At 46.5% G+C, this 12,227-nt stretch overlaps 1 protein-coding gene across 3 annotated transcripts in view; it reads left to right on the top strand.

Annotated features, from left to right (window-relative positions):
• The window catches only part of VPS26C (VPS26 endosomal protein sorting factor C), a 13,586-nt gene extending 1,359 nt beyond the window's left edge, over positions 1-12,227 (top strand). For all 3 annotated transcript variants that reach the window (XM_072138755.1, XM_072138754.1, XM_072138752.1), the window contains 7 exons: positions 1,630-1,773; positions 5,384-5,533; positions 5,625-5,705; positions 8,884-8,958; positions 10,653-10,803; positions 11,566-11,718; positions 11,802-12,227. In XM_072138755.1, the coding sequence (XP_071994856.1) occupies positions 1,630-1,773; positions 5,384-5,533; positions 5,625-5,705; positions 8,884-8,958; positions 10,653-10,803; positions 11,566-11,718; positions 11,802-11,884 (837 nt within the window). In that variant the 3' untranslated portion in view covers positions 11,885-12,227. The remainder of the gene's footprint in view (positions 1-1,629; positions 1,774-5,383; positions 5,534-5,624; positions 5,706-8,883; positions 8,959-10,652; positions 10,804-11,565; positions 11,719-11,801) is intronic.

Below are 12,227 nucleotides of genomic sequence, written 5' to 3'. Positions count from 1 at the left end.
GCATAAATGACAGTCATAAGAAAACATAGGCAACTAAATCGATGTGCGGGTTGGAGCAGAGCACCTCAATATTCACAATTTAAAAAAAAACAACCCAGTAGTGTACAAGGTCCACTGTCACCATAAAAGAAGGCGTCCGAACATAACGTAGAAACTAGCACTCCCCCCCCCCCCCCCCATCTATAGAGAAGTGAAACTAGTGGGAGGAGGACCCTGTTCTGAAGGCGCATAATCTATATGGGAGGGTGGATAGAGACATGAGGTGAGGGAGCAGAGCAGTTGTTTGTCTCTGTAGGATGTCTCTACAATACACGTCTGCCACATTTTGGTAGAGAGTTCCAGAATATGGGGGAAGCACGGGAGAAGTCCTGGATGCGGTTGTGAGAAGAGCGGATGGTAATAGAGGGAAGCTGAAGGTCATGTGAAGAGCGGAGATAACATGTGGGGCGGTACTGGCTGATGAGTTCAGAGATGTATGAAGGGGACAGGAGAAGAATGTTGCAGTAGTTCCAGCTGGAGAAGATGAAGGCACGGACTAGCAATTTTGTAGACTCCAGGTTGAGGAACAGTCAGTGTGAGAGATGTTCTTCAGTGGAGACGCCAGGTTGTTGTAAGGGCCTGGATGTGAGGCTTAAAGGGAACCTGTCACCAGAGACCTCATTTTTACTAAAGACAGGGTGCAGAAGCCCATCACAGCTGCAGTGCACATCTGCCTTTCTGCCTTTTCTAAGCATTTGCATTACAATATAATTGTGTGTTATAACTTTTGCTCCCTGACAAAATCCTGGGGTAGTCACAGGGGCTGGACTTTGGTTTGGATGCATTTCAAAAAAACAACATGTGGCTTGTCTGTTACTCACTACTCAGAGCTTGGCCCCCACCTTTGTGCTCCTTTCTAGCTCTACCTCCTGCTTCTTCTCAGAGGTCACAGCCTGGTCGACCTCACATCAGTGGCAGGAGCACAAACATGGAGACAGCCTGCAGCTCAGACAAGTCACATGTTATTTTTTGAAAAGCATCCAAACCAAAGTCCAGCCCCTGTGACTACCCTCGGATTTTGTCAGGATGCAAGAGTAAGTTATAACACACAATTGTATTGTAATGCAAATGCTTAGAAAAGGCAGAGAGGCAGATGTGCACTGCAGGTGTAATGGGCTTTTACAATCTGTCTTTAGTGAAAATGAGGTCCCTGGTGACAGGTTCCCTTTAAAGGACAAGGCAGAGATCACTCCAAGAGACCGGGGGAGAGTGTGGAGCCATGAATTGTGACTGCTAGGTCTGGTGGGAGGGACGTGAGAGATGGAGGAAAGATTATGAGTTTGGTTTTGTCCATGTTAATGTTTAGGAAGCGGGAAGAGAAGAAAGAGGATATGGCTAATGGACAGAAGTTGTATGTCCGATAATCTGCTAGCCTCTGCCAGAAGCACAGCAGGGAGGACCAGCATGATTTGTTGACTAGTAAATGTGTGAGGACATCCAGACCCCCTTCCAGCACCCACCTATTATGTCTCATTGTAGACTTCTACATCCGATGGAACGTCCTCTGGAGTTGCTATCTATGCAGTGACCTGCCATCATTCTGTTCTTACTACCACTTATATAACGTGTCCCTGTTCATGTTCTCTATAGGAGGTGTTGTCTGGAGTTGTGGTCGTCGTGAGCAAAGATACGGTTCAGCACCAAGGGATCTTCTTGACCATGGAGGGCTCAGTCAGTCTGCAGCTTAGTGCAAAGAGTGTCGGCGTCTTTGAGGCTTTCTACAACTCGGTGAAGGTAAGTAGAATGCAAAGTCCTTCCTTTCACCGCTTAGAGTTTCTCCAGTCACAAGAAGTTTGCCCCTATCCCTAGTAAAGGAGTTAGCTCTCTGATTGGTGGGGGGGCTTAATGATGGGACTACCATGGATCACAAGAACGGGGGTCCGATGATGAACAGAGCAGCCAGTCGTATATATGCGCCGGCTGCTCTGTTCATCTCTATGGCTCTGACGGAGATTGCTGAGTACAGCGTTTGGCAATAGAGATCAGTAGAGCTGCAGGACACATAGGTGACTGGCTGCCCTGTTCATATGGGGTATAACGGACCCCTGTTTTTGTGATCCATGGGAATCCTATCACTGAGACCCTCACCGATATCCTGTGGACAGAGTACCCTTCTCGGACTACACAATGCTGAATGGCCAACCCCACATGATTCCTGCTAAGACCCCCATCAGTTTAGTGTTTGTATCTTTTTTTTTTTTCTAATAAATGCTTCCACCCGGCCAATATAAACCTCTTTATGAGAATTAGCTCTTGTTAGCCAGATGGGCGGTAACCATTTATTATCTCTGGGTGCTTTTTTATTGTTGAGAATTCAGAGTAATTTCCATGGAAGACAGAAAAAGAAGTCCAGGAAGACGTAATAATAATAATTTATCTATATAGCGCCCACAGATTCTGCAGCGCTGCACAGAGCTTGTTATAATGTATCTCACTGTAAGCCCTTTATCAGTCCAAGAATTATCTCCAGACCTACCACAATAGAGTCACATGGATTATAGAGAATATAAACCGCTTTCCCCATTACTTCTAATTCAGACATAAGATGGTCAGAGATTTTGGAAGAGATTTCCAGAGAATTTTTGGTCTTTGTAATATTATGTTTTTGGTCAGGTCCTGCACTAAATCCTAAGGCTGCATTTACATGTTGTTTGCATTGTGTTTGGACCGATCACATATAAGTTTCAGGGTTATGTGTCATATACAGCAGTGGGTTAGTGATATATGTGCGGGGACACTGGATCCTCACTCCTGTCGCTAATACCCAATAGGACATACAGTCGGGACCCTCTTTGGCTAAATCGATCCTTTTGGGAATCCTTGTATGATACATAATAGTAACATCCTTAATTATTGCCGTATCAGGTTTTTTTCAGGTACTTCTCCTGATGCAACACCTTTCTATGGTGCCGTATAGGAAGAATATTGCAGACATTGGGTCCTGCTGCTGCCGGGCTTTGTTATCATAGACCAGCCCCAAAATAACACTCCGGATCGGAAAAGCTCCAATCACGGGTGTTTAATCCTTTAGAAACCACAGTGTCTAGATGGGTGAGCTCTCTCTGGCACCCATCAGCACCCTTCAGCTACAATTGCAGGGTGCTGATGAGGTCACTGGCTGCCTGTGTTGGATCTCTCCTAGGCCGCACTCCACTACATAATCAGTGCAGTGCATTATACTCCTTTGTGGGACAAAGTAATATGTAAAAAAAAGTTAATATATGTTAAAAAAAAAACACCAGCACTACAAAAACACTTATAAAAACTAAAGGAAAAACGGTGTCCCAAATTGACATCTTTTAATCATTTATCATACACAAAATTATATTAAATGTAATGAAAAATCTCTATGAACCCCTAGTGTGGGCGGCACGGTGGCTGAGTGAGTAGCACATCTGCCTTGCAGCACTGGAGTCCTGGGTTCGAATCCCACCCAGGTCAACATCTGCAAAGAGTTTGTATGTTCTCTCCGTGTTTGCGTGGGTTTCCTCCGGGTACTCCGGTTTCCTCCCACACTTCAAAACATACTGTTAGGTTGTTTAGTTTGTGAGCCCCATGGGGACAGTGACCAATTTGACATGCTTGTGCAGCGCTGCGTAATCTGTGTGCGCTATATAAATAAAGAATTATTATTATTATTATTATTAGTGTGTGTAAAAAAAAAAAAAAAAACTACTTGTCTTTAGGCAAAAAATAAGCCCTAAATATTTGACAAAATATTTTAAAAGCTCCTAGGGTTTTTCTTTCTCCCTCACCAACGGATTTCATGATGCAAATTAAGATAAATATTATCTTAATAAAAATTTAAAAAAAAAATCTACCGTATATTCCGGCGTATAAGACGACCCCCCTACTTTCCTGTTAAAAATATAGAGTTTAAGATATATTCGCCGTATAAGACTACCCCTTTTCCAACAGCCAGCTCCCCCTGTATATTGCCAGCCTGTACCCCCAGTATACAGCCAGCCCCCCTGTATATAGCCAAACTGCCCCCCCCTAGTATACTGCCAGCCTGTACCCCCAGTATACAGCCAGCTATTATACAGCCTGGCGGCCCCCAATTGTGCAGAATGCCGGCCCCCCCAGTTTGCATCCTTCCGCCTCCCCCTCTATATAGCCAGCCTGCTTGGCACACTAATAATAAAACAGCTTCTCACCTTTCCCGCGATCCACCGAAGCTCCGCTGCTACACTCCGGCCGGCGGTGACAGCTCATTGAGCGCTGGCGGCTCACAGAATATGACGTCAGCCGCGTGCCGACGTCATATTCTCTGCGACGCCGGCACCCACGGAGCTGTCACCGGCGGCCGGAGCGTAGCAGCGGAGCTTTGGTGGATCGCGGGAAAGGTGAGAAGAAACATTACCGGCGTATAAGACTACCCCAGAGAAGACAGAAGATTTTTCAGTCTTCAAAAGTCGTCTTATACGCCGGTATATACGGTATATATAAATTTGGTCTCCCTGAATAAGTATAACAAAATCGAACTGGCACAACCGCCACACAGAAGAGAAAAGGCGCAGACTAAATGAGTTGCGTCACATATTTTGATGCGTTTGGAATGCGTCAAAAATCAAAACGCATCCTTGTGGTCCACAATAAAAGTAGAGAATTTTTATTAGAAAAAAACCTCAGATTTCTGTTTGTTTTTTAAATATTTTATAGAAAGGGTTACTAAAATGGGACATATGAAACCCAAAATTGCGCTGATAAAAACTACATTTTGTCCCAAAAAACACAAGACCCCATACGGCTAAGGCCGCGGTGGCACACAAGTTTTTAAGCAGTCCGTTAAAAAAAGCATGCGTCTTTCCAATTATCTTAATTAAGATAATTGGGGAAAACTGTTAAAACCGCATGCGTTTTTAAACGGACTGCTTAAAAACTAGTTCAAAACGGCATGTGTGCCACCGGCCTTAGCGGACAAAAAAATAAAAAAGTTCTAGCTTGTAGAAGGCATTGACGAGAAATAGCCCCGGCAGTGACGTGGAAAACAGGTGAGGAGATAAAGGGTTAGGGTGATGCCACACATGGCGTTTTGAAACCGTTTTTGGTCCGTTTTTAAGCAATCCGTTAACAAACGCATGCGGTTTTTGAAAACAAATCCGTTTTTGACAGGTTTTCCGAATTTGCGCAATTAAAAACGGGAAAACCCGCACGCCTTTCCGAAAACCCGCACGCCTTTCCGAAAACCCGCACGCCTTTCCGAAAACCCGCACGCCTTTAAAACAAATGGATGCGTTTTTTAACGGACTGCTTAAAAACGGACCAAAAACTGTTTCAAAATGCCATGTGTGGCATCACCCTTAGGGGGTAAAATCTAATGATCTTTACTTATTGATTGCAGCCAATTCAGATCATTAGTAACACAGTGGAAATGGTGAAACCCGGAAAACTCCCGAGCGGGAAGACAGAAATCCCTTTTGAGTTCCCGCTTATCGTGAAGAGCAATAAGGTTCTGTATGAGACGTACCATGGAGTTTTTGTGAACATACAGGTGAGTGGATGGGGGTGTAGCTGGACAGCGGATGTTACGTCCAGGTTCTTCCTTGTAACCATTATGTTACGTGCCGTATCTCTATGCACAGTACACGCTCCGCTGTGATATGAAGAGATCTCTCCTGGCAAAGGACCTGACCAAGAACTGCGAGTTCATCATTCATTCACAGGTAAGTGAGGACCGTGCACATACCTACCTGGGAGTGACACATCTGTACAAAGAGACTGACGCTCAATAAAACATGAAGGGTGGTTCACAGCCAATGGTATTTATAAGAAGAGTCTCCATCTGCCTTCTCCTGGGGTGTAACCTGCAGAGAAATTTGGTAGGATTTTTTTTATTTTCCTGCTGTGCCAACACAAGGGGAATGAGGTTTTACACAGTGACCTTTAAAGGGCATCTACCACCAGGATGAAGGACTGGATGCAAATGACCCTGGGGGGCTCCAGGTTTCATAGGTTTTAATGGAGCTTGGAGCCCCTCAGGTTCATTTGCATACAGTCCTTAATCCCGGTGGTAGATGTTCTTTAAAGGAACTCTCCAGTCACAGCTAATTCATTGAATCCTTGTGCAGTGCCTGAAGGGAGGATCAGGACTCATTGTCATTGTATTCCCAGAACCTGGAGTCCTGCTCCTCCCTTCAGACCCTGCACAAGGTGGGATTCACTGGGGCACATTTACTAAGGACTTTGCACGTCCTTTCTAGTGCAAGCTGCTTGCACAGGTATTTAAGAAGTGTCCAAACGTCTGCGTTCCGGTACTCAGTCGGACTGTGCGCCAGATGTGCAATGTCCGACAGAAGTGTGTAGCACGCCCCATGTTAAAGGTGCACCAAAAAAAATGGTGCCCTCTGTCGGGGCAGTGCAGGGGGTGCCAGAAATCCTGAATTTGGCACTACACAGGTAACTGCACATAGTACACACTGCACTGTTGTTAGTAAATGAGTAGCCCCACTGACTCGGCTGTAACTGGAAGGTTCCTCTAAAATAAATGGCCTGTGGCAAGTGGTGGGAAGCTTTACTATAGTGTCCGATTGGATCATCCTTATGGTACCAGATCAAAGTAAACTGAACCACACCGGAGTCAAACTAGAACTATAGAGCGGGAAAGGTTTATGTATTTTACATGGCGTCATCAGGGCAGATGGAATCTCAGTGAAATTTTGCTGCAGTTTTACGTAAAAGTAGCATACATAAAAGTTGTCGGGTTGTGCTCTGACCATTTGTTTTATGGACCCTAAACCTGAGTCTGCACTACTGAGACGGCAGCCACCCTGCTCATATCTGTCATTCTCTGAATACATGTACACAGATAGGCGACACCGAGCAGTCAGGGAGCATCACTGCTGTGTCAGAGGCTCCATCATCGATTCTGTTCTTATGGACCCAACGGGCAGCAATATTTGACTTTGAATTGAAAGATTAGAAGTCATCGGGGTCCATCATGTGTCACATCCAGCCCCTTATTATGCAAAACCAGAAGAGAGATGAGAACAGTAACCTGGGATTGCTGCCTCCCTGGGCACCGTTACATTTTACATTAAAGGGGTTGTCTGATGGTTGAAAACCAATGTTGGTCTCCTCCAAAAGCAGCTCCACTCCTGACCATGGGAATGTGTGGTAATGCAGCTGAGCTCCATTCATCTCTGAAGGTAGCCATGTTTATCAACCACCTGAAACTCCTAGGGTCTGGCCACACGTTGTGTTTGACGCATGCGTTTAAAAACACATTGCAACAGCTGAAGAGAGATTTGGCTTATTAAACAGCTGTTAACACATGGGTTTACAAAACTCCACTGTTAACACAGTGTTAACGCACATGTTAACATTTGTGTTTTGTAAACAAATGTGTTAACAGCTGTATACAGGAAGCAGACCGGTGCAAGAGGTCATGTGACCGGAGCTATACTGAATGACTAAGCTCTGGTCATGTGACCTTTCATTGGGCCACAAGCTGCAGCAGTGAGTGTACATTAAAGGGGTTATCCAGGTATACAAATTTACTTATGGCCGGGCTGGGGCGGGCTATTTAAAAATAACAAAGGTGTACTTGCCTCCTCCGGCGCCGCCAATGTCCTGCGCCGCGGTCTGTTTGATCCGTGCCCCTGTTTGTTTACAGGGACACAGAAGCCGCGCACCGGGAACTTCCGGTCCGTGATAAGGCCAGCTCCTCCCATCAGTCCCTATCTCTCAACGTTGTAAGCGCTGGGAGATGGTGCCGGATGGGAGCTTCCGGCCGGCCAAACCGGCGCACAGATGAGATGGACCGCGGCACAGGACATCAGTGGCGCCGGAGGAGGTAAGTACACGTTTATTACTTTTAAAAAGCCAGGCCATAAGTACATTTGTATACCCGGATAACCCCTTTGAGGCTGAAGCTTGCGGCCTGATGAAAGGTCATGTGATGCAGCATAGCTTCAGTCATGTGACATCTGCTACAGGAAGGACCTGTCTTTTTGGCTCTGCCCCATCCAGCAAACCGTGCATCATGCCTGGGCAACCAGTGACGTCACCAGGATTCCCGGAGCATTGGGGGTTAATAGGCCTGCAGGGAAGATGCCATGTGCCCTGTAGCGCCTGCGGTATGGAATATTATTTATTATTGAAAATTTCAGTGTGGTCCTCTGCGGTCACTATAGCAGGCGGCAGGACCCCCCACCCCCACAATGTACATCATATACACGGGAGAGGCCGTTGTGCGCTGCTCACATGACCCGGGATCTGTAGCAGAATTTACAGAACCCTCAGCAGAAATGAGCACATTTCAGTCCCAGGACAAGCCCTTTATCAGGAGAGAAGGTGAACGTGCATCCGCTCGGCCGTTGTGTTAAATTATGCATTAACTAAATGTCTTTCCCGGGCACAGAGTCTTCCCTGACTTCATGGCTGCAGCTCTGCACAGGCTGTGCCCATAACGCTGGCGGCATCCTGTCCTGTGCCAGCAATAAAAAGGAACACGTCCTCCTCATTCCACTCATCCCTCACCCCATACACACTGCACCCAGGGAGCAATGGCAGAGTCCAGGGGGGGTCTCTAGGGTTACATCTACACCATTTCACCTGTGACTTTGCACAACTGAAGGTTTGTTACTGTATCGTCTGCAGGGAATCTTTTGCACTCCAAACTGTAAACACCATGGATATGGGATAGGAGATGCTGATTTAGTTTAGCTCAAATAGAATTATCTATACTGGATGCAACTGTAACATACCCTCAGCTGTGAGAAGTAATGGATGTAGAAAGTAATACATGAATGTGATTCTCGTCTCTATAATGACATATCTGATACTGGTGGAGGGTCATTGGTTTATACATTGTTAATCTTCCATCCATTTACTATATTCCAGCCGCAGAAGGGAAAGCAGAGCCCGAGCCCGGTGGACTTTACCATAACTCCAGAGACTTTACAGAACGTGAAGGAGGTAAGTGACCCCAGACATCACCACCTACTGCTTGCTGCTTGTGTTACCCAGTAAGGAGCTTGTGCGGAGACACAAGTAAAAGATTCTATCACCTGGTTCTGAGAGCCCAGTGTTATGGTGGTAACATATTGGATACCACAATAAAGGGGTTTTCTGGGCAAAATATGCTCAATATATATTAGAGGTTTTTCACATAGTGTCCTATCTGCATGGAGCATGTTATAGAGCAGGAGGAGCTGAGCAGATTGTACATAGTGTCCTATCTGCAGGCAGCATGTTATAGAGCAGGAGGAGCTGAGAAGATTATACATAGTGTTCTATCTGCAGGCAGCATGTTATAGAGCAGGAGGAGCTGAGCAGATTGTACATAGGGTCCTATCTGCATGCAGCATGTTACAGAGCAGGAGGAGCTGAGCAGATTGTACGTAGGGTCCTATCTGCAGGCAGCATGTTATAGAGCAGGAGGAGCTGAGCAGATTGTACATAGGGTCCTATCTGCAGGCAGCATGTTATAGAGCAGGAGGAGCTGAGCAGATTGTACATAGTGTCCTATCTGCATCAGGGAGTCAATGTACAATCTGCTCAGCTCCTCTTGCTCTATAACATGCTGCCTGCAGATAAGACACTATGTACAATCTGCTCAGCTCCTCCTGCTCTATAACATGCTGCCTGCAGATAAGACACTATGTATACTCTTCTCAGCTCCTCCTGCTCTATAACATGCTGCCTGCAGATAAGACACTATGTACCATCTAAAATTAAATGCTGCCTAAGGCTGGAGTAGACCACGATGTCCTGTCACACTACAAGAAAAAAATTGCTGCCCATAGCAAGGCATTGAAGAGGTTAAAAATCCTGCCCCTGTGTCCTGGTCTATGAGATGACTGTAGGTTGAGCAGTACTGGAGAGCGCTGCCACCTTGTGGCTATTGTTAGGAAACTGCATGGCATATATATTTCTCACTACTTGGCTCCTTGTGTGTGCGGTGCTGAGGGCAGGATATTAGGCCCCTGCCCCCCATCACTACCCCTGTGGCTCAGGCGCTACTTCTGGTTCTGCCCCTCGCTGGCACAGGAGGGATGATGAGCGACATCCTGAGCCTGCAGCACGGTACAGGACAGACACTTACTACCTGACACATCTCTAATTTATAAGACTCCTGTGATAGAGAACGAGCTGTGCGGAAGCAGCCGAAGAACAGAACATCTAATATGATTGTTATGGAAAGGTAATCTTGGATTTAAAGGGATATCCCAAATATAAAAACAATTCTTCCAGAAATGGCGCCGCGCTCTCTCACAGGTTATGTGTTACATTGCAGTTCAGTTCAATGTAAGCTGCAATACCACTCTCCACCAGTAGTCAGGGGTGGTGCTGTCTCTGAAAGAAAGTGGATCTGTCTCACCCTGCTCCCTCAGCACTTGTACAGTGAGCACTGCCAGGTGGGACAGTGTAACAGCCTGTGAAGCCAGATGAGAGTAAGTGTCCCTGGATTCTGATGGTTGATTTCCTTTGATGGAAATGTCATAATCCTCTCTGAAAGCGCTTTCTCCTGGAGCAGGATGTAGACAGGGAATATGTGCTTTCTTTTATCACCCAAAACAAGTCTAGAGAGCGCTGGCTACAGGGGAAGAGGCTCTATAGGCAGCAGCGCGGGTCCTACCCTCAGTATATGAGTGATGTGTCTCTTACAGAGAGCCTCCCTGCCCAGATTTCTCATCAGGGGGCACCTGGACTCCTCCAACTGCGTCATCACTCAGCCCCTCACAGGAGAACTTATGGTCGAGACGTCCGAGGTCGCCATCAAAAGCATCGAGCTGCAGCTGGTGCGGGTAGAGACATGTGGTGAGTTACCGTGCAGCGTCCTCCTGTGCTGCTAACGCAGACCGTGTGCAAGTTGTACCTCGCTATTATGTGTCAGCACTCACATGCTTCATGTAATACCTGCAGCCACCTCTAGGGGGAGCTTGTACTGTCACACATAGAATGACAACCTGCAGCCACCTCTAGGGGGAGCTTGTACTGTCACACATAGCGCTGTGTATGAAAAGCTCCCTCTAGTGGTGACTGCTGGTGGTCATTCTATAACAGTGATGGCGAACCTTTTAGCGTCCGAGTGCCCAAAACCCCCCTTATTTATCGTGAGGTGCCAACCAAAACTTAAAGCAGAAACTTATTGCTCCCTGTTCTTCAACAACTTTCAATCATATTGGCCTCCTGAGGACAGCAACACAGTTGAAAAATTTAAAATTTGCATCATTTTAGCTTCTTTCCAGTGTCCCTCTGTACACAGGGAATCGTGGGCCAGCAGGAGGTCCTCCAAAGATAATTCGGCCCTGTCTACTTATTCTTCTTCTTCCTACAGTCCCAAGTAGCGAAGTAAGTATCAAAGTATGACTGAAAGCAGCATCTTTTAAGTTGCATGGAACTGCAGGAAGATTCTTTGAGTCCTGTCTGGTGTGCTGGGGCGATGGCCCGGGTGCCCACAGAAAGAGCTCTGAGTGCCGCCTCTGGCACCAGTGCCATAGGTTCGCCACCACTGTTCTATAATATAGGGGTGAATGATGAGGGTTGTGGTAATGGTGGAAATGCTTTGCTTGTGTTAAGGTTGTGCAGAAGGCTACGCCAGAGATGCCACAGAAATCCAGAACATCCAGATAGCAGAAGGAGACGTCTGCAGAGGTCTCCCCATTCCCATCTACATGGTATTTCCCAGGTTATTCACTTGCCCAACTTTGGAAACTACCAACTTTAAAATAGGTAGGTGTATTTTTTTTTTCTCCTGCTACAAGAGCTGATAAAGATAACAAGACACGGAGATAATAATCCTATATTCTCCGCAGAGTTTGAAGTAAACATCGTGGTGGTCCTTCAGGACGATCATCTCATCACAGAGAACTTTCCACTCAAGTTGTACAGACTTTAAACATCCCGAAATGTAAGCAGAGGTCGACTCATCCAGAAGCTCTGGCCACCAGGACGTCGCTGTGTTCAGTAACAGAAGCATTTACCAAGGACTGACCTCCGAGGAGGAAGTGGCCAGAACCGGATAGCGATGATCCCGCCTCCTGTCCACAACAAATCTACACCATTACCAACTGAAAAGAAACTAACAGACCGGCGCTACAGCCCCAGACACAGGTGCAGCGCTGCTCTGTGCCACCAGAGACTGGTCTTCTGCTGCCGACGGGTGGACACACGATCCATGTGCTGCAGCAGGACAAGTTTTCGTTCATTTCTACATTAAACATTTCTCGTCTTTTCAAGTA

Source organism: Engystomops pustulosus, chromosome 2 (assembly GCF_040894005.1).
Source record: "Engystomops pustulosus chromosome 2, aEngPut4.maternal, whole genome shotgun sequence".
NCBI lineage: Eukaryota > Metazoa > Chordata > Amphibia > Anura > Leptodactylidae > Engystomops > Engystomops pustulosus.
This window is presented reverse-complemented; position numbering and strand designations above follow the sequence as displayed.